The sequence below is a fragment of the Oryza sativa genome, chromosome 3 (assembly GCF_034140825.1).
Source record: "Oryza sativa Japonica Group chromosome 3, ASM3414082v1".
Lineage (NCBI taxonomy): Eukaryota > Viridiplantae > Streptophyta > Magnoliopsida > Poales > Poaceae > Oryza > Oryza sativa.
Window position 1 is genome coordinate 27,772,933 of NC_089037.1, and position 26,082 is coordinate 27,799,014.

General features: G+C 37.4%; 1 protein-coding gene and 1 long non-coding RNA gene across 8 annotated transcripts; one reads left to right on the forward strand and one right to left on the reverse strand.

Moving 5' to 3' along the window:
* Positions 1-16,484: 16,484 nt before the first annotated feature.
* LOC9268935 (probable ubiquitin-conjugating enzyme E2 25) lies at positions 16,485-24,414 on the reverse strand. 7 transcript variants are annotated; one of them, XR_010740364.1, is made up of 11 exons: positions 24,086-24,414; positions 23,085-23,116; positions 22,294-22,383; positions 21,077-21,315; positions 20,926-20,989; positions 20,134-20,272; positions 18,249-18,355; positions 17,792-18,152; positions 17,424-17,461; positions 17,320-17,340; positions 16,485-16,722 (listed from the first exon to the last, which is right to left on the reverse strand). XR_010740364.1 is itself a non-coding variant. In XM_015777700.3 (8 exons), the coding sequence occupies exons 1-7, from the start codon at positions 24,166-24,168 to the stop codon at positions 18,250-18,252; spliced, it is 753 nt and encodes a 250-aa protein (XP_015633186.1). In that variant the 5' UTR covers positions 24,169-24,414; the 3' UTR covers positions 17,579-18,152; position 18,249. The 7 variants fall into 7 exon arrangements, 2 of the variants coding, with proteins under 2 accessions (XP_015633186.1, XP_015633184.1); XR_010740361.1 differs by lacking the exon at positions 23,085-23,116; XR_010740362.1 differs by lacking the exon at positions 23,085-23,116 and having other exon boundaries at positions 16,485-16,766.
* LOC107280492 (uncharacterized) lies at positions 19,445-20,485 on the forward strand. The gene is made up of 2 exons (XR_003241387.2): positions 19,445-19,581; positions 19,674-20,485. It is a non-coding gene; the product is annotated as an uncharacterized lncRNA (long non-coding RNA).
* Positions 24,415-26,082: the final 1,668 nt, after the last annotated feature.

Consider the following 26,082-nt stretch of genomic DNA (forward strand, 5'->3'; position numbering starts at 1 on the left):
ACATTGCAAGCAAGCATGAACAATTGGCCTATATGATTATATGTCACATTAACAAGCCCAGCTTGAATATTGGAATTAAGCCCTCTGAAAAATCTAGTCATTGTGTTCTCATTAGATTCTTGTAAATCACTATAAGTGATACAAATTTTAAAATCATGAAAGTACTCCCTAACAGTTTTGTCACCTTGTTTTAGATGTTCTAATTTCTCAAGGAGAGTACGTTTATAATATGAAAACACAAAATTTTTTCTCATCATTGTTTTGCATTCATCCCAAGTTTCAAGCTTATGGCCAATAGTATACCACCAAAAAGATGCAGAACCGGTACACTTATTAATAGCAGCCTTAATCATTTGAGCATTAGAGAAATCATACTCATCAAATTGTTTGTCTACTGCTAGCTCCCAATTAACATAAGCGGCGGAATCATACTTACCATCAAAAACTGGCAATTTAGATTCTACCATTGCAAGATCATTTTCATGTACCTCGTATGCAATGCGTGAAAAAGTCGCTATATCTCGTTGATGGTGAAGAAGTCGAGGTTGAGCATAACCATCTCGTTTCCCCTTGTGCAATCCTGCCATGGTTAGTAGCAAACAAGAAACATACACAAGAATATACACGCTCCTATCAACTACTAGGTAGTGGCAGCTGAAATATTACACACACTCAAGCTTTTCACCAAGCTCTTACAAGTTCTTACCAAAGCAAGCGGAATGTTAATGTACACTGACTCAACCAAGCACCCCAATGGAGTTTAGATGTATCGATGCCTTGGCAAACATTTACTGTACGGCTGCAATCAAATCTGTGGAGCTCTGGGTAGGCTTAAATATGTAGCAAAGGAATAGCAAATGCTCAAAGCAAAGAATGCAAAGTTGAATAATTGTTCAAAGTCAAGTACCGAGCTGGTCCTAGGCTAGAACGTACTAGAGACGCGAGCCTAGACACAAACGATACCACAAGATAGCACTAGAAACAACTCATGCATGCTCTGATATATAAAAGAAATCTCAATGATACAACTGATTTTCTCTTTTCTTTTTCTTCTTTATTTTTCTTTTTTTTTCTTTTTTTCCTTTCTCTTTTTTTTGGTGCGGCTTTTGTTTTCTCTTTTTTTAGCACCTTTCTGCCTTTTTTTTTATTTTTTTTGATTTTTTTTACCAAAAACCGACTCAAGGACCTCAATGTAAGGTCAAAGGGACTCAAATGTAAATATGAAAATTACAGGGACTCAACTGTAAAAGTCCAAACCAAAATTAAAAATTATACAAAAATGGAATGCTCAAGTTATGTCGGTTCCGTTTTTGCAAACGGATCTTGAATCCGACACCAAAATAAAATTTCACCGAAGTGTTTAACCAACCCAGACAGAAACAATCATGAGGGAGTGTGAATCGGACTCACAAGTCTCGGCCACGAGATGACGCAAGGGAAGGAATCCCACTCGGCCTCGGTTTGGAAAGGTACCAGGTGATAAATAGAAACATACTCGACACTAAATAGAAACCAAACCAGTCAATCTAATCTAATATTCTCCTTCCATCTTTCTCACGCGCACATGCACAAGCGCACCATCACGGCACAGCCACCAAACAGAAGCTATGCAACTCAAGAACTCAAAAACTAACCGACAGAAACTTCTGAAAACTACGAAAAAAGAACCGTGGCAGCGAGCCGATTCCGTTTTCGTAGATCCCGACGACAACAGAGACACGGGGGCGGCGACGACTATGGTCCAAAACGTGACCAGAACTCGAAACTCTAAATGAACTAGACGCTAATACCAGCAACACGACTCGACAATGCAACACAAAACTCAACAACGCAAAAACTGAAAAGAACAATGCAAAGGCACAAAGATGGCTAGGTATAGGATACAATTTTTTTTGTTGGGAAATTTTCTGGTTATAGGTAGATAAAAACTCACCGAGCAACGAAAGCTCTGATACCACCTGATAAACCCTGAATTCCTCTCGAAACTCAAGGCTGTTGTTGGCCCAATCTTTCGGTGAGTTGTGATAACTACAATTTGGAAGAAACGTTGACGATCCGACTACAACCGTACTAGACGTTGTGTTGCGCCTTAGCGATCGATACACCTCTCCGTGGGTTGTTGATCTTGCCGGTGCAGATTAACCTTATTCCTGCAAGCAAATCGAAGAAACAAGCAAGAACAAGATAAAAGCAATATGAATTGCAAATAGGAATTGAGCACAAATGATAAGTTGGGGTTTCGAATACAAGCAGACGGACGGTCTAGCCGACACGCGCGCTGCAAGGAAGTAGCAATGGCTAAACTTTCATCTAAACAAAACCCGAGATACCCTGAAGGGGTACCAAGCTATTTATGGAGATAGGAGGACCCTAGGTCGTCCTCCACTTGATTGGGGCACACCCCACATGGGCCCCACTTAGGCCGGGGTCCCAGACGAAGTTACAAGCCCATAGGCCTTTTACAGGTGTCGCAGCACCTTGTTTCTTTAGTTGCTGCCGACTGAGATGGAATTTGGCAATGAGGCTTGATGCATTGGAAAGAGGACTCCGAGAGCTTTCCATCAAGTACTCACGGGCCGAAAACGGAGGTCGTATGGAGATTCGGCAGCCGTTTGAAGTCAGTCGTGTAGTAGATGGCCGAATCGGATTCCAGCACTTGGAGGACTTGAACTTGATATCTTGTTGTTCATCCATGATGTGAGTAACGGATGTATCCGTAATAGCCATGGTCACATCAGGTGGCCAATGGCCCGAGACGACGGCGGCCTGAGTGCCAGTGCAAGGATCTTGACGAGTAGGAGGCACATAAGGCGAAGGCAGATCCCGTCGGCGGCAGAGGCCTAGGAGTCTGAGAGGCAGAGGTGGATTCCGACGTTGGAGGCGGAGGCCTAGGAATCCGGTGAAGTGGAAGCGGATACTTTCGGCTTGCGTCTGGTCGGTTAGTTCTGATTGGACGATGATGGATGAAGGTGGGCTTACCGGCGGAGCGTGGCATCAACTCACTTGAAGCGGATGAAGATGACACCACCGGAGTTTTGTAGCTACAATGCACTAGGGGCGGTGATAACTAGACGACCTCCACTCGTCAAATATGGCCGTTTCATATGAGAATGTCAAGAAGCAGGGATGTGTTGAGATCGTAGGTTTTTTTTGTGCGTGTTCTCCTCTTTAACGAGGTGTGAGTCTAAGTGCTCTTGTATCATTTGGCTGTGTATATCCCTCGTGGATATAGAGGCCGGATTAATGAAAATCCATTATCTATTAAAAAAAAAGATAGCACCCCAGAAGCCCAGTTACTCGTAGGGGATCTTTTCTGCACCTCCGGCAGATATCATGTTAGTAGGAACCTGCAAAACAAATCATCTAAAAGAAACTACTGGAAAATTGCTAAAGCGAATCATAGAAATTTTTTTGAGTAAATTTCACATTGGACCACCATTACTTACCAATGTTGTGGCTTGGACCAGGCATGAGCGTTTCTTTTCACTTTGGACCGAATGTATTAACCAAATATTCCATTTGGACTGGTTCTTCTTCCTTTGGTTGTCCTCCCTTTTCTGTTTTGTGATGTGCAACCTTGCAGTACCCGTGAACTTGGCCTCCATGCTCTCTGTGCTCAAGCTAACAAATTTACTGCTAGAGCCAACCGGAGCTAGCGGCGTTGAGAAAAATGTGAGAAAAATGTGAATGCAAGTGGAACGAAAGGAGGTGCTTGTGCTCCTGGACCCGGACAAGGCAGAGTGTTGGAGGTTGAGACCATCAAGATCAAGGAGAGGAAAAAACCAGGAGTAACAGAGAGCATAGTGTCGCTGCGTCGGTGTTGGTGGAGCCTACCATGGACAAGCGTGGGGGTAGGGGAGGGGTCCTGCTCACCAACATGGAGGGCTCGATATTGAGAAGGGAGAGAGAGGATGGGGGAGAGCTAGAGGAAGAACAGGTCCAATGTGAAACATTTTTCAAAGAACCTAGGTCCAAAGTGAAAAGCAAGGGTTACCCATAGCCCAAGCTGCAACATTGGTGAAAAGGGGTGGCCCCATGTGCAATTTACTTAAATTTTTTTGAAGTTTTTTTAAATGAGTTTCAAACACCAACACCCTGTAAAACTTAACAAATTAATGTTTTAGAATCGAAAATAAAGAAATCCAACTGAAAGCATAGAGTTATCAAAGGATGGAATATGAAGCGTCAAGAGAGAAACCTAGAAACGTTTGATACAAGGAAACTGCGATTTTCATACAAGCTTCAAGGTGCAACAAAATCGATGGGTCTAGCTCACTACAAGGTTATTTATTTTCGATAAACATGGACACAACTATACAACTCAATTATACAACTCAATCATAAGTTCAAAATTAACTTCTGAGCAAAATAAATCGGTCAGGTGTAAATGCAAAAGAATATTTTGTTTTTATAAACGAGAAAATAAAGTTCAAACAAACTTAAAGGAGATGAACCATGACAACCCAAAAAAATTTGAAACTCGAAAAAGGATATTTGAAGAATTGATGCAAGACGAACGTTTTAAAATCAAAGAATCCAACTAAAAGTACAAAATATAAACTCTTGGATGAAAAAATGAAGCCTCAACGGAGAAACCAAGATATTGTTTGGTACAACCAAACTTCGATTTCCATAAAATCAATAAGATGTGACCAAATGTAGACGTCTAGCCCACAACTAAGTTTTTTTTTTCGATAAACAAGGAGACGTAACTCTAGAACTTTGTTATAAGGCCAAAATTAAAACGTCAGAGCACAGAAAATCCGCAAGGTTGAAATGCAAACAGATATTTTCTTTTCGCAAACTAGTAAGTATAAGATCAAACAAAATTAGGAAATTAACAATTCAGAACTAAACTAAAGCTTTAAAGTCCAAAGCGAGGATCAAAAGTGTTAATACAAGAGAATATTCGAAAATAAAGAAATCCAACTAAAAGCATAAAGTATAAACGAAAGGATGGAACACGAAACGTCAAGGGAGAAACCTAAAATCATTCGATACAAGGAAACCGCGATTTTCATAAAAGCTTCAAGGGGCAACGAAATGCATGGGCCTTATGCACAACAAAGTTATTTGTTTTCAAAAAACAGGGAGACCAACCTCTACAACTCAATTCAAAATTAACGCCGGAGCAAAATAAAACGGCCAGGCTTCAATGCAAAAGAATATTTTGTTTATATAATCTAGAAATTAAAGTTCAGACAAATTTAGGTAAGACGAACGATAACAACCGAAAAAACAGGAAACTCCAAAAAGGATATTTGAAGAATCGATGTAAGAGGAACATTTCAAAATCAAGGAATCCAACTAAAAGTGCAAAATATATCTGGATGACAAATGAAGCCTCAGCCCGCAAGGTTGAAATGTAAGAAAATATTTTCTTTTCACAAACTATTAAGCATAAATTCATTGAAAATGATATTTCCGAACTAAAATAAGCATTAAAGTCCAAAGGAAAGTTCCAAAAAGATAAACTTTGTAATTGAAGAAATCAAACAGAAAATACCAAAATGCATGGGTTCAGGTCATAATAAAGTTATTTGTTTTCAAAAAACAGGGAGACCAACCTCTACAACTCAATTCAAAATTAACGCCGGAGCAAAATAAAACGGTCAGGCTTCAATGCAAAAGAATATTTTGTTTATATAATCTAGAAATTAAAGTTCAGAAAAATTTAAGTAAGACGAATTATGACAACCGAAAAAATTGGAAACTCCAAAAAGGATATTTGAAGAATTGATGCAAGAGGAACATTTCAAAATCAAGGAATCCAACTAAAACTGCAAAATATAAACTTCTCGATGACAAACGGAGAAACCAAGAAATCGTTTGGTACAACTAAACTACGATTTTCATAAAATCAATAAGATTCAACCACATGTTGACGTCTAGCCCGCAACCAAGACATTTTTTTTGATAAACAAGGAGACGTAACTCTAGAACTTAGTTATAAGTCCAAAAAACATCAGAGCACAATAAAGCCGCAAGGTTTAAACATAAAGAAGTATTTTCATTTCAAAAACTAGTAAGCATAAGTTTAAACAAAATTTTGGAAATTAGGATTTCAAAACTAAAACAAAGCTTTTAAAGTCCAAAGAGAAGATCAAAAAAGAGAAACATTGTAATTGAAGAAATCAAACCCAAAGTACCAAATTGAAACTCATCGATGAAAAGGTAAAGAAATCGAACTAAAAACATAAAGTCAAAGCAGAAAACATAAGTTCAAACAAACTTAAAGAAGACGAACTGTGACAACTAAAAAAATTGGAAACTCCAAAATTGATATTTGAAGAATCGATGCATGAAGAACCTTTCAAAATCAAGGAATCCAACTAAAGGTAAAAAAATTAAACTTATGGATGAAAAATGAAGCGTCAACGGAGAAACAAATAAATTTTTCAGGACAAGCGAGCTACGATTTTCATAAAATCAACAAGATTCAACCAAAATGAAGACGTCTAGCTTCCAGCTACGATATTATTTTTCCATAAACAGGGAAACGTAACTCTAGAACTTATTTATAAGTCTACAATTAAAACGTCACATCACAGAAAACCGCATGGTTCAAACGCAAGCAAATACAAACCGAAAATAGAGAAAGCTTATAATTAAAGAAATCAAACTGAAAATACCAACTAAAAACATAAAGTTTAAACGAGGACGGAAAACCATTAATAGAGAAGAACATTCGAAGAAAAACAAATCCAACTAAAAACATAAAATTTAAACAAGGACAGAAAATGAAGCGTCGAGGGACAAAAAAAAGCCGCAAGGTTTAAATGCAAGGAAATATTTTCTTTTCACAAGCTAGTACTTCCTCCGTCCCAAAATTTAGCTATTTTTAACACCGTAACTTGTCTCAAAATGAAGTTATTTCTCCACGTACCCTCTCCTCTCAACCGATCACAACCATTCTCTTCACCTACTCTCTCTTCTCCACCAATCACAACCATGCTCCAATTATTTCTATCTACTTTCCTAATATCCGTGCCTACCTAAAAAATACATACATTCTAGGACGAAGGAAGTATGCACAAGTTCATAGAAAATTACGGAAAATGAGATTTCAGAACTAAAATAAGCTATAAAGTCCAAAGGGAAGTTCCAAAAAGAGAAATTTTGTAATTGAAGAAATCAAACTGAAAATAACAAGTTGAAACTAGAGGACGAAAAAACAATCGGTAAGTGAGGAACCAAATTAACGTTTTAAAGTCCAAAGAGCAAATCAAAACCATTAATAGAGAAGAACGTTCGAAGATAAATAAATCCAACTAAAAACATAAAGTTCAAACGAGGAAGGAAAATGAAGCGTCGAGGGACAAAAAAGCCGCAAGGTTGAAATGTAAGCAAATAATTTCTTTTCACAAACTAGTAAGCATAACTTCTTAGAAAATTACGGAAATTGAGATTTTAGAAGCAAAATAAAGCTTTAAAGTCCAAAGGGAAGTTCTAAGAAGAGAAAGTTGGTAATTGAAGAAATCATACTAAAAAACAAAGTTGAAACTCAAGGATGAAAAAACAACTGGTAAGGGAGGAACCAAATTAAAGTTTTAAAGTCCAAATAGCATATCGAAATCATTAATAGAGAAGAACGTTCGAAGATAAAGAAATCACACTAAAACCATAACGTTTAGACGAAGACGGAAAATGAAGCGTCGACCGACAAAAAAGCCGAAAGGTTGAAATGCAAATAAATATTTTCTTTTCACAAACTAGTAAACATAAGTTCAAACAAAATTACAAAAATTGACACTTCAGAAAAAAATTGACACTTCAGAAGTAAAATAACGCTTTCAAGTCCAAAGGGAAGTTCCAAGAAGAGAGTCTGTAATTGAAGAAATCAAACTGAAAATACCAAGCTGTACTTCCAGGATGAAAAAACAACCAGTAAGTGAGGAACCAAATTAAAGTTTTAAAGTCAAAATAACATATCAAAACCATTAATAGAGAAGAACGTTCGAAGATAAATAAATCTAACTAAAAACATAAAGTTTAAACGATGACGAAAAATGAAGCGTCGAGGGACAAAAAAGCCGCAAGGTTTAAACGCAAAGAGATATTTTATTTTCAAAAACTAGTAAGCGTAAGTTTAAACAAAATTTTGGAAATTAGGATTTCAAAACTAAAACAAAGCTTTTAAAGTACAAAGAGAAGATAAAAAAAGAGAAACATTGTAACTGAAGAAATCAAACCAAAAGTACCAAATTGAAGCTCAACGATGAAACGGTAAAGAAGTCCAATTAAAAACATAAAGTCAAAGCATAAAGCATAAGTTCAAACAAACTTAAGGAAGACGAACTGTGACAACTAAAAATATTGGAAACTCCAAAAGTGATATTTGAAGAATCGATGCATGAAGAACCTTTCAAAATCAACGAATCCAACTAAAGGTAAAAAATTTAAAACTTATAGATGAAAAATGAAGCGTCAACGGCGAAACCAAATTTTTTTTTTAGGACAAGCAAGCTACGATTTTTATAAAATCAATAAGATGCAACCAAATGAAGACGTCTAGCTTGCAGCCACAAGATTTTTTTTCCATAAATAGGGAAACGTAACTCTAGAACTTATTTATAAGTCCACAATTAAAACGTCATAGCACAAAAAAGCCGCAAGGTTTAAATGCAACGAAATATTTTCTTTTCTCAAACTAGTACTACCTCCGTTCCAAAATTTAGCTATTTCCTGCACAGTAACTTGTCCCAAAATGAAGCTATTTCTTCACCTAACGTCTCCTCTCAACCAATCACAACCATTGTTTCCACCTACTCTCTATTCTGCACCAACCACAACCTTCCTCCAATTATCTCTACCTACTTTCTTAATATTCGTGCCTACCTTAAAAAATACATATATTCTGGGACGGAGGAAGTATGCATAAGTTCTTAGAAAATTTACGAAAATGAGATTTCGGAAGTAAAATAAATAAGCTTTGAAGTCCAAAGGTTAGTTCCAAGAAGAGAAAGTTGGTAATTGAAGAAATCATACTCAAAAACCAAGTTGAAACTCAAAGATGAAGAAAGAACCGGTAAGGGAACAACCAAATTACCGTTTTAAAGTCCAAATAGTATATCGAAACCCTTAATAGAGATAGAGAAGAACATTCGAAGATAAAGAAATTCCACTAAAACTATAAAGTTTAAATGAACACAGAAAATGAAGCGTCAAATGAAGAGAGAAAATGAAGCGTCGAGGGAAAAAAAAGCTGAAAGGTTGAAATGCAAGCAAATAATTTCTATTCACAAAGTAGTAAGCATAAGTTCATAGAAAATTTCAGAGCTAAAATAAGCTTTAAATTCCAAAGGAAAGTTCCAAAACGAGAAAGTTTGCAATTGAAGAAATCAAACTAAAAGTACCAAATTGAAACTCAACTATGAAAAGATTAAGAAATCCAAAACTAAAAGTAAAAAAAATTAAACTTATGGATGAAAAATGAAGTGTCAATGGAGAAACCAATATTTTTTTTGAGACAAGCAAGCTACGATTTTCATAAAATCAATATGATGCAACCAAATGAAGACATGTAGCTTGTAGCCACGATAATTTTTTTTCCATAAACAGGGAAACATAACTCTAGAACTTATTTATAAGTCTACAGTTAAAATGTTATAGCACAAAAAAGCCGCAAGGTTTAAATGCAAGGAAATATTTTCTTTTCACAAACTAGTACTACTTCCATCCCAAAATATAGCTATTTCTCCACCTACCCTCTCCTCTCTTCACCTACTCTCTCTTCTCCACCAATCACAACCCTCCAATTATCTCTACCTACTTTCTCCATATCCGTGCCTACCTAAAAAATACCTACATTCTAGGACAGAGAAAGTATGCATAAGTTCTTAGAAAATTTAGGAAATAAGATTTCAGAACCAAAATAAGTTTTTAAAATCCAAAGGGAAGTTCCAAAAAGTGAATGTTAGTAATTGAAGAAATCAAACTGAAAAAACCAAGTTGAAACTCAAGAAATCAAGGTTTAAACACAAAGAGATTTTCTTTTCAACAACTAGTAAGCATAAGTTTAAACAAATTTTTGGAAATTAGGATTTCAAAACTAAAACAAAGCTTTTAAAGTCCAAAGAGAAGATAAAAAAAAGAGAAACATTGTAACTAAAGAAATCAAACCAAAAGTACCAAATTGAAACTACACGATGAAAAGGTAAAGAAGTCCAACGAAAAACAAAAAGTCAAAGCAGAAAGCATAAGTTTAAACAAACCTATGGAAGACGAACTGTGACAACTAAAAAAATTGGAAACTCCAAAAATGATATTTGAAGAATCGATGCATGAAGAACCTTTCAAAATCAAGGAATCCAACTAAAGGTAAAAAAATTAAACTTATGGATGAAAAATGATGCATCAACGGAGAAACAAATAATTTTTTCAGGACAATTAAGCTACGATTTTCATAAAATCAACAGGATTCAACCAAAATGAAGACATGTAGCTTGCAGCCACGATATTTTTTTTTCATAAACAGGGAAACGTAACTCTAGAACTTATTTTATAAGTCTACATGTAAAATGCCATATCAGAAAAAACCGCATGGTTTAAATGCAAGCAAATACAAACTGAAAATCGAGAAAGTCTGTAATTGAAAAAATCAGACCGAAAATACCAAGTTGTAACTCAAGGATTAAAAAACGAACGGTAAGTGAGGAACCAAATTAAAGTTTTAAAGTCCAAATAGCATATCAAAACCATCAATAGAGAAGAACGTTTGAAGATAAAGAAATCAAAATCAAAACATAAAGTTTAAAGGAGGACGAAAAATGAAGAGTCGAGGGAAACAAAGCCGCAAGGTTGAAAAGTAAGCAAATATTTTATTTTCCCAAACTAGAAAGCATAACTTCATAGAAAATTACGAAAAACGAAATTTCAGAAGTAAACCGAAGCTTTAAAGTCCACAGGGAAGTTCCAAAAAGAGAGTTCGTAATTGAATAAATCAAACTGAAAAACCAAGTTGAAATACAAGGGTTAAAAAACAACCGGTAAGTGAGGAACCAAATTAAAGTTTTAAAATCGAAATATCATATCAAAACCATCAATAGAGAAGAACAATTGAAGATAAAGATATCCAACTCAAAACATAAAGTTTAAACGAGGACAGAAAATGAAGCGTTCAAAAAAGACGCAAGGTTGAAATGTAAGCAAATATTTTATTTTCACAAACTAGTAAACATAAGTTCAAACGAAATTACAAAAAATTGACATTTTAGAAGTAAAATAAATATTTAAAGTCCAAAGGGAAGTTCCAAGAAGAAAGTTTGTACTTGAAGAAATCAAACTGAAAATATCGAGTTGAAATTCAAGGATTAGAAAACAACCGGTAAGTGAATAACCAAATGAAAGTTTAAAAGTTCAAATAGTAGATCAAAACCATTAATAGAGAAGAACGTTCCAAGATAAATAAAAGCCAACTCAAAACATAAAGTTACGAGAACAGAAAATGAAGCGTCGAGAGACAAAAAAGCCGCAAGGTTGAAATGCAAGCAAATATTTCTCACAAAATAGTAACAAAAAATTCAAACAAAATTACGGAAATTAGGATTTCAGAAAAAAAAAACTAGTAAGCGTAAATTCATAGAAAATTACGGAAAATGAGATTTTAGAGCAAAAGTAAGCTATAAAGTCGAAAGTGAAGTTCCAAGAAGAAAGTTTGTAATTGAAGAAATCAAACTGAAAATACCAAGCTGAAACTAAGGGATTAAAAAACAACCGGTAAGTGAGAAACCAAATCAAAGTTTTAAAGTCCAAATAGCATATCAAAACCATTAATAGAGAAGAACGTTCGAAGATAAATAAAATCCAACTCAAAACATAGAGTTGAAACGTGGACGAAAAATGAAGCGTCGAGGGACAAAAAAAAAGCCGCAAGGTTGGAATGTAAGTAAATATTTTCTTTTCACAACCTAGTAACCATAAGTTCAAACAAAATTATGGAAATTTGCATTTCAGAAATAAAATAAAGCTTTAAAGTCCAAAAGGAAGTCCCAAAAAGAGAGTTTGTAAATGAAGAAATCAAACTAAAAAAAAACAAGTTGTAACTTAAGGATTAAAAAACAACCGGTAAGTGAGGAACCAAATTAAAGTTTTAAAGTCCAAATAGCATATCAAAACCATCAATAGAGAAGAATGTTCTAAGATAAAGAAATCCAACTCAAAACATAGATTTCAAACGAGGACAGAAAATGAAGCGTTCAAAAAAGCTGCAAGGTTAAAATGTAAGCAAATATTTTGTTTTCACAAACTAGTAAAAAGAAGATCAAATGAAATTATGAAAAATTGACATTTTAGACGTGAAATAAAGCTTTAAAGTCCAAAGGAAAGTTCCAAGAAGAAAGTTTGTAATTGAAGAAATCAAACTAAAAAATACCAAGTTGAAACTAAGGGATTAAAAAACAACCAGTAAGTGAGGAGCAAATCAAAGTTTTAAAGTCCAAATAGCATATCAAAACCATTAATACAGAAGAACGTTCGAAGATAAATAAAATCCAACTCAAAACATAGAGTTTAAACGAGGACGGAAAATGAAGCGTCGATGGTAAAAAAAAAAGCAGCAAGGTTGAAATGCAAGCAAATATTTCTTTTCACAAACTAGTACTACCTCCGTCCCAAAATGTAGCTATTTCTCAACCTACCCTCTCCTCTTAACCCAATCACAACCATTCTCTTCACCTACTCTCTTCTCTACGAATTACAACCCTCTTCCAATTATCTCTACCTACTTTCTCCATCTATGTGCCTACCTAAGAAATACCTACATTCTGGGACGGAGGAAGTATGCATAAGTTATTAGAAAATTTAGGAAATAAGATTTCATAACCAAAATAAGTTTTTAAAGTCAAAAGGGAAGTTCCAAAAAGAGAAAGTTTGTAATTGAATAAATCAAACTGAAAAAACCAAGTTAAAACTCAAGAAATCAAGGTTTAAACGCAACGAGATATTTTCTTTTCGAAAACTAGTAAGCATAAGTTTATACAAAATTTTGGAAAGTAGGGTTTCAAAACTAAAACAAAGCTTTTAATGTCCAATGAGAAGATCAAAAAAGAGAAACATTGTAACTGAAGAAATCAAACCTAAAGTACCAAATTGAAACTCAACGATGTAAAGGTAAAGAAATCCAACTAAAAACATCAAGTCAAAGCAAAAAGCAGAAGTTCAAATAAATTTAAGGGAGACAAACTGTTACGACTAAAAACATTGGATACTCCAAAAATGATATTTGAAGAATCGATGCAAGAAGAACCTTTCAAAATCAAGGAATCCAAGAGAAAGTTTGTAAATGAATAAATCAAACTGGAAAAAAGCAAGTTGAAACTCAAGGGTGTAAAAACAACCGGTAAGTGAGTAACCAAATTAATGTTTTAAAGTCCAAATAGCAAATCAAAACCATTAATAGAGTAAAACGTTCGAAGATAAATAAATCCAACTAAAAACATAAAGTTGAAACGAGGACGGAAAATGAAGCGTCGAGGGACAAAAAAAGCCGCAAGGTTGAAATGTAAGCAAATATTTTCTTTTCACAACCTAGTAACCATAAGTTCAAACAAAATTATGGAAATTAGCATTTCAGAAATAAAATAAAGCTTTAAAGTCCAAAAGGAAGTCCCAAAAAGAGAGTTTGTAAATGAAGAAATCAAACTAAAAAAAACAACCAGTAAGTGAGGAACCAAATTAAAGTTTTAAAGTCCAAATAGCATATCTAAACCATTAATAAAGATAGGGAAGAACGTTCGAAGATAAATAAATCCAACTAAAAACATATAGTTCAAACTAGGAAAGAAAATAAACCGTCGAGGGACAAAAAAAAAGGCGCATGGATGAAATCTAAGCAAATAATTTGTTTTCATAAACTAGTCAGCATAAATGCATAGAAAATTACGAAAAATGATATTTCAGAGCAAAAATAAGCTATAAAGTCCAAACGGAAGTTCCAAAAAGCGAAATTTTGTAATAGAAGAAATCAAACTGAAAAAACACAGTTGAAACTAAAGGATTTAAAAACAACCGATAAGTGAGGAACCAAATCAAAGTTTTAAAGTTCAAATAGCAAATCAAAACCATTAATAGAGAAGAACTTTCGAAGATAAATAAAAAACATAAAGTTTAAACGAAGACGTTAAATGAAACATCGAGGGAAAAAAAAGCCGCAAGTTTGAAATGTAAGCAAACATTTTCTTTTCACAAACTAGAAAGCATAACTTCATAGAAAATTATGGAAAATGGGATTTCAGAAGTAAAAAAAAGCTTTAAAGTCCAGACGAAAATTCCAAAAAGAGAAAGTTGGTAATTGAAGAAATCAAATTGAAAATACTAAGTTAAAATTCAAGGATTAAAAAACAACCGGTAAGTGAGGAACCACATTAATGTTTTAAAGTCCAGATAGTATATCCAAACCATTAATAGAGAAGAACGTTCAAAGATAAAGAAATTCAACTCAAACGATTAATACAAAAGACCTTCGAAGATTATTAAATCCAACTAAAAACATAAAGTTTAAACGATTAATACAAAAGACCTTCGAAGATTATTAAATCCAACTAAAAACATAAAGTTTAAACGAGGACGGGAAATTAAGCGTCGAGGGGCAAAAAAGCCGCAAGGTTGAAATGTGGGCAAATGTTTTCTTTCAGCAAACTAGTAAGCATAAGTTCAAACAAAATTATGAAAATTGTCATTTCTGAAGTAAAATAAAGTTTTAAAGTCTAAAGGGAAGTTCCAAAAAGAGAGTTTGGTAATTGAAGAAATCAAACTAAAAATACCTAGTTGAAACTCAAGGATCAAAAAATAACCGGTATCTAAGGATCCAAATTCCAAATAGCAGATCAAAACCATTAATAGAGAAGAACGTTCGAAGATATCCAAATAAAAACATAAAGTTTAAACGAGGACGGGAAATGAAACCTCGAGGGACAAAAAAGCCACAAGGTTGAAATACGGGCAAATATTTTCTTTTTGAAAATAACATAACCAAATTAAAATAACATAACCAAAAAAAACATAAGACTAAGAGGCCTTCTTTTTCTAAAAAAAGAACACCAATCTCTAAAAATCCAATCATAAGTAGCAAGCTAAAGCGGAAAAGTTCAAATAGAGAATAAGTCCGAAATATAAAGAAAGTATTTATGGATAAAAGGAAACACCAACTTAAAAGTGTCCAGGAAGAAATCAATTCAGTGTTTTTAGGGGAGGGGGAGGATGGATTACAAATTAAAAGGGCCACGTGTGAACTAGAATATCCTATTTCTATAGTTGGGAGTACCAAATTAAAAAAAAACAAATCTGAATTTTCTGAATCCCAATAAAAGTATCAAGGATGAAACCAAGGAATTGCAAAACAAATCGTAATTTTTGGATAAGAAATTAGAAATACCAAATTAAAGCTTTAGAAAACTGATTGAAGTGCAAAGTAACAGATGATTAAAAAAAAGAAATATCAACTTTAATAAAAGCATTTAGGCATATAGAACTGAATCTGTCAAGCATACAGTAAGAAACCAATAGTATTAAATGCCATGCAAGAAACGAAATAAGGTCCAAATTAGAGTCTCAATCCAATCTGAAATGCAGAACTAAAGCTTTAAAACACAAAAAAAAAAACATCGAACACACAAAAGTTAACACCAAATTCCGAAAAAAAAAACAATTGTAGGTTAGAAACTGAACATGTATAATCCATATAAATGTATCGATTACAAAATCGAGAAATGTTATTAAAAATAATCAAGGGATGTTACTCAGAGTTTAGAATACCAAAAGAAGTTTCGAGAAGAGAGGAGAATGTTTGTTGCCCTTTGTATTTTAAAGCTTCTAAACTAGTACTTGTAGCAGGTTTTCCATTTGTCTTCCTTTCTAGAAAAAAAAAAACTTATCTTGGTACCCTTGTAATAAACTGGTCCTGTTGGCTATAAGCTGATAATGGAAGATTACAGTAAAGAAATTTGCAAACATCTGAATATATGTCATCAATGTACTCTTGTACTTGAGAGAAATACCATATACATGAACAATGCAATAAATTTGCCCTTCCCGGTGTATTGAAATTTCCAAATCCGCATGCCCCTAACAACATATACGGATTCGCATCCCCCTCCCGCACACACACAGAAACACAATCCCAAAAAATCATTCATTACAAAGATAAATTAAAATTAGTTTAGTGCTTTCCTTTTTTAAAAAAAAGGTAAATCTGAGCCATAGTAGCCCTTAGCGACATTGAGTAGCCCGACCTATTATTGCCATGTTATAGAAGCAAGGCAACAGGACATCATTGTATTACCAAATACAAGAATAAATAACCCAAAGTTTTTAACTTATAAACAAAGGTACAATTCATTCTACTCTATGCCATCATTCTAACGTGAAATTAGCAATCACTTACTGGTTGTGCAGATCATAAATTGCTCATGATAAGATTGTAACAGCTAATAGCATCTTTTAGGCGATATCCTAAATTTTTTAATCAAACACGGGACAGAATCATATGAATCATACTGTTCAAATATATTAATAACAGTTCAGGGAGTATATGTACAAGAATTACACACGCAAGGCATTTATGGAGAAAACAATGAAAACTAGATTTTCACCAACATAAAATAAAACTTACGATTGGAATATTGGGAATAGCATCTGTTAATGGTATAATGCCCTCTTCATTACTTCTTGTGTGGGATTTAATAAACAACGTGGGTCAACAAAGCATTTGTCAAGTGCCAAAACCTGTCGTATGTTTCACATAATATCATTCAAATATTTGCTTTCACCTGATATCAAATAGCCAACCAGATTAAGAAATCTCTGCTTCAATTAAATGCACAGTAGAGTAAATAGATTCCATTACTCTTAACATATTTGATCTATGAACTTTCCACTATAGCCTATGGTCAACTGAGATATAAGCTTGAACCAAGAAATGCAATTACAAAAAGAGAAGTATTATTGTTTAAGTCATGTGATGCGCCAGCAAGCAAACTACTCATTTAGGTACCAGAACAACTGAATACTTTGTGCATAATCATCAAAACAGAACTCAGCAACAAGATAATTAATATGGCAGTAATAAAACTAAAAGTATTGAGACAACTAAGGAGGTTCTAATAGGCAGCAAGTTTCAAACAATAGGACATGCAGAACCAAGCGGATGTGATCTCAAGGACCGGGAAGAGACGTTAGCTAGAACTCCGGGTAAAACTATATTTGTTTGAATTACTACCAGATATATGGCCCAAAAGTGGAACACAGCAATTTGAAATTACATCAAGTGAGAGATGCATATGGAACGGTTCAGAACATGGGCACAGGAAGTGAGGAACTCACAGCATCAGACATGGACTTGCACTTGTCACCACCAAATCAACCAAGTCAGAACACACATTGTAGCAGTTAATGCAGCAGAGCAACACAAACGCGCCACAAGATACCTGCTTGACGTTAGGGTGCTTCTCCTTGCAGTCCTTCCCTACGGAAACAAACACGTCACGCCAAATCGATCAGAACGCACACCCAAGCCACCTTGAATGAAGAACCAGCAGCACAAACTCACAGACCTAAGACTCACAGGGAGTAGACCAGGATGTAAAGGAAGAGGGTTCATTGCGATTGGGATTGGGATTGGCATTTACATGATGAAAGAGCAAACAAAAACTGGGAGCAGCTACACTACTGTAGGGCAATGCTAAGGATCACAAAATGGGAAGAAACCAAAATGAAAGGAGAAAAAAAGAAAGCAGGGTTCCCTAGCTTAACATGTCTCTCAGTCTCCACCAACTACATTTATCCTTAACCTTACCTACTACTCAACCAGCATGCCCTGTCACGTACTTAACACCAGCAGCAGCAGCACGCATTTCTCCCATGGCTAGATATTTTACATAATTGTACTTCTCTGGTACTGAGTCCTTGCGGAAATGGCTTGACGGATGGATAGATCATGGAAGAATCATGGATGGTGCAATCTGAGATGGAGTCCCAAGTCCAAGACAATGGAGTCATCTAGGATTGCAATGTCCAGCTCATGGAAAAATAAACGAACAAAACGGTGAGCGTTACGGTGCCATTCTAACTCCCAGCATGCGCAAGTTGAGGCCATGTTGCCGTCTGATATGATCCGGTATGAGTCTGTGGACGAGTTCTGGAGAGGCGCCAGTTAGCTGCATTGCAGAAATGAGCATTGATAAGCATCCATGACAGGTAAATATAAATGTAACATAAAAAGCGACTGTTCGAAAATGTTCTCGTTTACTTACTTCATGCTTGAAGTTGAACAGAGGAGGGAATGGACGACCATTTGCCATGGCAGGCGTGCATTGGGCTCTCGTAGCTCATCAAAGAAGGGATGTGCACATGCGTCAAGCTGCATATAATCAACCAAATGTTAAGATCTTCGAAAATGCCGATGCTGCTTTAGAGATTATACTGTTTTCCAGCTAAAGCATAAGATTTAAACAAATAACAGCAACTTTTTCAAGTGGAGCACTAACAACTATATTTAACAGGCACATGCGACTGTATAAAAGTTGCACTCACTCTTAACCAGCCAACACACCAATTTGGTTTTGGACCACTGGATATATTAATCTCTCTAAATGCCGTGGGATTGCTGGAAGTAGGGATGCCACGTCAGCTATCACTTTTGCAAAAAAAGCCACCACAGTTCTGTTAATTACGTGCCAGGCCCCATTGTTGTCGTCCGTTGGATCTCGCACTAACGTCGATCTGACCACCCACGTGTTCCTTTGTGGCTGCCTAAGCCGTGCGCTCGTCAGATTGGGAATGAACGGCGCAGATGTCACCACACCGCACCAAAACCCTAGCCGCCCTCCTCCTCTCACCCGCGTCGTCACAACTAGCGCCGCCACCCATCCTCACCCGCGTGCCTCCTCACCCTCCTCCAGCCATCTTCACCGCGCCGCCGCCGCTCTCTCCGAGAGAGGCCATCGCATAAGTCACCGGTGGATCTGGCCACAGGGAAGCGAGGGACACGAGTCGCCGCCACCATCTTCTCCTCTTCCATCCCCACCCCACCATCGCCTCCCTCGCTCTCGCCCTCTTCTAATCGCTCTCCACTCCATTTAGTGCCAGATCCGAGCGATGGCTAGGACGCCAGGGACGATAAGAGAGATTGAGAGCGGCGGCTCAGCCATGACTAGGACAACAATAACAAGCCATGACTGTACCAGCGTATGGCGACGACTCGGATAAACCCAATTTGGTATGCAGTTCTACTTAAAGCAATGAACGATTTTTCCCTTTGTGTTGTACTATGATTTCTATATACTATATGCAAGTGTACCTATTTGATCTAGCCACTGATCCCTGTTCTGGTTTGCTGCTCATTATTAGTTCAACATGAATGATATATGTGGTCCTATTTAGGTTTAGTTGTTTATGCTATGAGCAGTTTTTTATTGGTTAATTTGCTGCCTGCTATTTTTGTACACAGGATGATAATACATATGCATTGATGGTATTCTTTGTGGATGATCTTACAATGGCAATGGTTCTCACGAAAGATTCTATGTAAACCTAACAATCTTGGCATACTATCACATCCAACCTTTCAATTGGGCCACACTGAAGGTACCATTCTTTTATTCTCCATTTTTTGACTTAATTTCTTGATTTGTATGTAATAGCAAGTTTTTTTTCCCTTTTTATTGACTTAATTTCAGTTACAAAAAGAGAAGTATTATTGTTTAAGTCATGTGATACGCCAGCAAGCAAACTACTCATTTAGGTACCAGAACAACTGAATACTTTGTGCATAATCATCAAAACAGGACTCAGCAACAAGATAATTAATATGGCAGTAATAAAAGTAAAAGTATTGAGACAACTAAGGAGGTTCTAATAGGCAGCAAGTTTCAATAGGACATGCAAAACCAAGCGGATGTGATCTCAAGGACCGGGAAGAAACGTTAGCTAGAACTCCTGGCAAAACTATATTTGTTTGAATTACTGCCAGATATATGGCCCAAAAGTAGAACAAAGCAATTTGAAATTACATCAAGTGGGAAATGCATATGGTAATGAACTTTCTGTACACGTTGGATATTATTTTAAAGAGGTTATACCAGTGGTGGTAGTAACATGAAAATAATGGTGGAAAGCGTGTGTGAAGTGGTTTCATACCGGTGGGATTGTGGGTATTCAGAAGGAAAGCAAACATCAAAGAAGAACAGACCATCATGATATGGAGTTTCAGCTGGCCCAACAATGGCAGCCCTCAGCAGATCAATCCTATCCTCATAAACTCTAACATAGATAGATTCTGCATGATTGAAACCAGACTGAGATGCAAGTTTCTAGTATTGAAGACATCAGCTATTTCAGTCACAGTTGCTCTAAACGAAAAACTTAAGGCGCAAATGTAAACTGTATGTAATGATACTTGTGATACATTAGCTTCCTTCAGCAACATGATTTGAGATATGTACATTCTTTTCCATTTGTCCCATTACCCAAACTTAGCAAGATTAAGTTCTGAAGACTGTTATGCTTCTATGACAAGATTGCATGGAAAAGGGACGATAAATGCAGACCATAACTAAAAGATATGTGACACATTAACAAAAACTAACAGATAAATCAGATATAGCACGAATAAAGTATTTTATACATCAAGCATAGACAATATCATTAGCTAGTTCGGGATTCAGCAACAGTTGTAACAAAACTCCAAACCACAAACAAATTGGTATAACCAATGAATATATCCTATTCAAACCCAAACTGAGCATGTGACTACCTTTAACTCAAGAAAGATTTCAAACATAGTCTGTTAGCATGTCACACGGATCAGATATAATTGGCATAAAACAGAGGTCAGTATAAGAAAGGACCATTATATGTGTTCACCATCTAGGCACTGACGGTTTGATAAAATTGAATACAATGATTTGCCATATAAAAGCATGTACTGACCAGGTAGATCTTTCTGTAGAAGCCTCCATTCATTTTGGATTGTCTTCACCCAATCTTTGGAGGTCTGATCAGTGGCCACAGATAAAGACAGGAAATTAATTCACAGTTGGATCTATTGATAGAAATAGAATTCATAAAACGCACAGCTTACCTTCCCTGGTGAATTCTTTGCATAGTAATGGTCAGAAAAATCTTGAACAACATCAAAATGGCTAAACAAATTGCAACCATCACTTTCAAATCCATATTCTGTCCTTGTCATTGATGATATAACACTTGAACATTCAGGCTCATGTTTTTGCACAGATAGCACAGTACCATTCCCAGTTGAAAAGGGATCCAAAAGGCTGTTGTTTGTGCTGACATTTGCAGTGGGGTGTGGAGCGGCAACTGAAAGCCAGTAGAGTAACTAGTTTCAAACCAAGATGTTACAAAAAAAGGCACACCAATCTTAAAGACAGAGATACAGAATAGGATACTGAAGCTCATTTAACTGCAAAAAAGAGGTTTACTTGCATCAATACTACCGACTGACAGCAAAGCAAAGAGTGATGAACATTAGATAATGTGTAGTTCTGTTAAAGTAACAAATATCCCCTTTGGGGGTAAACGGGGAGGGGGGGGGCTTTTTTTTTTTTTTTTGATTTTAATTTTTTAAAAGAACAGGTTCAGCTACATGAAGCATAAGAATTACAAAAACAAACAAGGAGGAAAAAGTTGCATGAAAAGATAACTTTACAAAGAGGATTAATGGCTTTGCCTGCATGAAAATATTCTTTTATTAGAAAGCTCCAGGCAGAAGAGCAAAACACTTGATTTTATCTTTCTGAAACAAAATAAGGAGAATTCCATGCTTCAGAGGGAGATGCGGATTTCGTGGCTGGGTATACAGGCTAATGAAATATTAAGTTTTTTTTCATTATACAGTTTAACAAACTTCAAAACAATATTGATCACCAAGACTCATGGATTCATAATACCAGACTATTCACAAGTTCACTCTCCAGTGAATATATCCAATCACACTAGTAGCACTCTCAATCTGTTGAGATTAAGTTTACTACACATATCACATTTTGGTATACTTTGTTAACCTCAAAGCATCTGATATAGCAATAATGTACAGCAGCCACAATTATCCAATAATGTCAATCCATTATGACAACCCCATTTAATCTGCAGTATCCTTTCACCAGAAAACACGTTCATATTTGAAAAAAAAAACAGAATTCATGGAAGAAAGAGTGCACAAGACGAACTGATAATATGCCATCAGATGAGGAAAGCATCCTAGGATCAATCAAACAAACAGAAGCAGCTGACGTAAAGATGATGTTAAATAGGGGCAGTAGTGCAGCTGTGCAGCACCTTTCTTCTTGGAATCCTTCTTCTTCACACAAAACAGCTCGAGCACCTTGTTTAGAACCATCCTTAAAACCCGCTTCACGCAAAACGCACCTGAAAAACATGAGACGCCATCATCAGAATTAGACAGCCAGAAAACAGAAATAGGCGTCGTCCACCATCTCCAAATAAATCATCTTCTCACCAAGCGTAACCGAAAAAGGAAGAAAAAAAGACACTATCTTTTGGAGAATCCCAACTCCCCAAGCAACTATTAGTATTTTCTCCCTTTTATTTACTTTTTATTTTATTTACACTTCACTTCATTAGTGAACTTTTGGGTTGGGAACTCTTGTTCATCTGCCTCACCTGTCGGCGTCTAACTCCACACTCCAATTCCAATCAGTTACATACGCGAAGGCTTGTCCAATACGATTGGGACACCCTTACCCCCAAGAACAGACAACAACAAAAAAGAAAGAAAGAAAAAAGAGAAGGAGAAGAGAGAACACATTGAAAGCAAGAAGCCAAGAAACGGCAACTACAGCAACAGAACAAACCCAACAAGGAAAAAACATACAAAAATAAAAAGGAATAAACTTGGACTGTCGCCATCTATGAACAGAGTATCCATCCATCCATCCACCCCAATTCCACAGAGAAAAACGAGAGATCACGAAGGTGGTGGTAATCCCCCGATCATCAGCCACCGCCCATCGCCCACAGCCGCGCCTCCACAAAATAAAAAAGGAAAAAAAGAACCCTTTCCCCGCAAGAACAACGGCTGCATCGATCAAAAAGGAGAAGAAGAAAACCTCGGGTTTGTCTGAGGTGGTCGCGCTGTGCTCTGCAGTGGAGAGGGGGGAAGGGGGAGGGTTTTAGTTGCAGGGCTCAGCAACAAGATAATTAATGTAGCAGTAATAAAAGTAAAAGTATTGAGACAACTAAGGAGGTTCTAATAGGCAGCAAGTTTCAAACAATAGGACATGCAAAACCAAGCAGATGTGATCTCAAGGACCGGGAAGAGACGTTAGCTAGAACTCCTGGCAAAACTATATCTGTTTGAATTACTGCCAGATATATGGCCCAAAAGTGGAACACAGCAATTTGAAATAACATCAAGTGGGAAATGCATATGGAACAGTTCAGAACATGGGCACAGGAAGTGAGGAACTTACAGCATCCTAGCTGTAAGTTCCAGCTGTCAGGAACTTACAGTGTTGAACACTATGTGAACCAGTATAGGAAGCATATGGAGAAATTTTCATTGGCATAATGGCGTTTCTCAATGCAATGCAGTCTGTATCCCCAAAGAAAACACATGGTGAGGAATTAATTCCGCAGTTCACTATAGAGTAGCACATTTCCTAATGCAACGTGTGTGCCGGGGCAGAGCAGCACATTTCCTAAAGCATAAGCTTAAACAAGTGGATACAAAATATGCGTAGCACCAGAAGAACTCCTGTAACGTAGATTGTCCAGTCTCCACTCTAAACATCTCCAATCCAGCACCCAAACACCCTAGGGAAATTCTCTAATTACTTTGGTCCGATAGCATCCCGTGAAGTTCAGATAACCTACTACTCACATCCCCAAATTTCAGAGAAGTACACAAATGAATTAATGCATCAATCTACTATATAGAACTCGAATCATGCGACAGGCATCACATCACATTGATCTGATGAACGATCGATCGGAACGCGAAGCAAGCAAGCAAGCGCACCCATCGGAATCTCCGAGCACCCAAACGCGCGGTAGATCCCGCAACCGAGCCACCAAAAAGAAAACCTAGGGAGTTCGCGGCGGATTGTACCTTGAGCGGAGCCAGCCCCAGAGCCCGCCACCGCGGCGGCCTCGGGGAAGACGAAGCGCGGGTGGAGGAGGCCGTTCGTCCATCGGCAGAATGCCACTCCCCTCGAGCCAGAACTCCGGCGTGCTCTGCTCGCCACCCCAACCGCCGCGGCCGCCATCGCCGCCGGGGGGACCGGGAGCGCGAGCGCCCGAGAAGATCGCCGGATGGAGATCGCCGCCCCTCACCAGGATCCTCTCCTCTCCCCTGCTCTGCTCGCCGGATGGAGATCGCCGCCCCTCACATGCTCAACCGCGACTCGTCTTGGCGGCGGCGCAAGCAGCGGAGGAGACAACCGGACGGGAGATTTCTCTTTCTTTTACGCGATGCTACCGTTGCAGATATTACCGTTGGAGAAATATATGGGACGGTGTACCGTCTCAACGGTATAGTGTATAAATTCTACTTATCCATTACTCACTAAGGCTGTATTCGGATGCCCATTTTCCCAACTCATCTCTCTCGTTTTCCACGCGCACGCTTTTTAAACTGCTAAACGGTGTGTTTTTTGCAAAAAGTTTCTATACGAAAGTTGCTTAAAAATCAAATTAATCCATTTTTGAAAAAAAAATGCAAATACTAAATTAATCACGTGCTAATGGACCGCTCCGTTTTTCATGCCGGACGGGAGTGTTACCAACCAGGAGGAGCGAACACAGCCTAAGGGGGTGTTTAAAAGGGGTGTAAAGTTTTAGCCGGTCACATCGATATACGGACACTAATTTGAAGTATTAAATGTAGACTAATAAAAAACTAATTATAGAATCCGCCTGTAAACGGCTAGACGAATTTATTAAGCCTAATTAATTCGTCATTAGCAAGTATTTACTGTAACACCACATTATCAAATCATGGCGCAATTAGACTTAAAAGATTCGTCTAGCAATTTACATGCAATCTATGTAATTAATTTTTTTTTGTTTATATTTAATACTCCATGTATGTGTCCAAGCATTCGATGTGAGAGAGTATAAAATGTTGCTAGGAGATCTCAATAGGCCCGGATATTTATATTTAATACTCCATGCATATGTCCAAACATTCGATGTGAGAGGGTGTAAAATTTTGCTAGGAGATCTAAACAGACCTGGATTCTTTTTATCTCTGAAAACGTGTTGTGTGCTGTCCTTTCATATTGGAGACCCTCAGGTCTACATCGACTAGTGGCAGTGCTCTTTTCTCCTACGATACAAAATAGCTATGCAATACTCCAATACGACACTACCCGTACACCTCTTTAGGTTTACATGGGTCGATCCGATGGTCATAGGTATCAGACTCGATAACTCGCTATCTCATCTGCTATTCATAGGTATCATACTCGGTACCTCGGTATTCAACCCAATATTCAAACCTAGTAACTGGGTATCAGATCTGATACTCATGGGTATCAGACGTGGACACGTGGTACTATTGGAAGCTGCCATGTCGCGCCTGCGCCGCCTGCGTCGCGTGCCCCATACCGCTCCCACGCGCCTCGCCTGCCGCACCTCCCCAAAACGGAAGGAGCAAGCTCCCCTTTCCACCGTCCTCCATTTCTTTTTCCCTCCTGGACATTGGTTTCTCTCTCCCACCTTTGTCTCCTTGCTCTTGGAGGCAGAGTGCCCTGACGCCGCTGATGCCAGCCGCCAGCTCGTCGCGCCCCACCTTGAACTAGCCGAGCTGCCCCTCCCGCACTCACGATTCAATTCATGCCGCCCGATCCACCGACCTCGCCATCCAAACGCATCCACGCCGTCGCTCGATTTCAGGTTACCCACGAACCGCCATTGCCGCTCGCTAGCCGAGCGCCAGTCAAGCGCCTCCTCGCCTATAAAATCCCATCCCGAGCCCCTTCCTTCCCGCTGTTGCACTGTGTCTATGGCCACGTGCGCCTCAGTGTCGGCCTCGTCAACCTCGGAGCTGCAGCCGTCTCGTCGCCGTCTTCCTCCTGCTCCTTCCCGGCGCGCTCGCCTCGGCAT

Excerpts from the sequence above, each read along its gene's own strand:
- LOC9268935 (XM_015777698.3), bottom strand. The coding sequence starts at position 24,242 with ATGGCGGCCGCGGCGGTTGGGGTGGCGAGCAGAGCACGCCGGAGTTCT. Across the intron at positions 20,273-20,925 it reads TCTACAGAAAGATCTACCTG|AATCTATCTATGTTAGAGTT; the intron begins GTCAGTACATGC and ends TCAATCATGCAG. Across the intron at positions 18,356-20,133 it reads GAATACCCACAATCCCACCG|CTTGACGCATGTGCACATCC; the intron begins GTATGAAACCAC and ends GATTATATGCAG.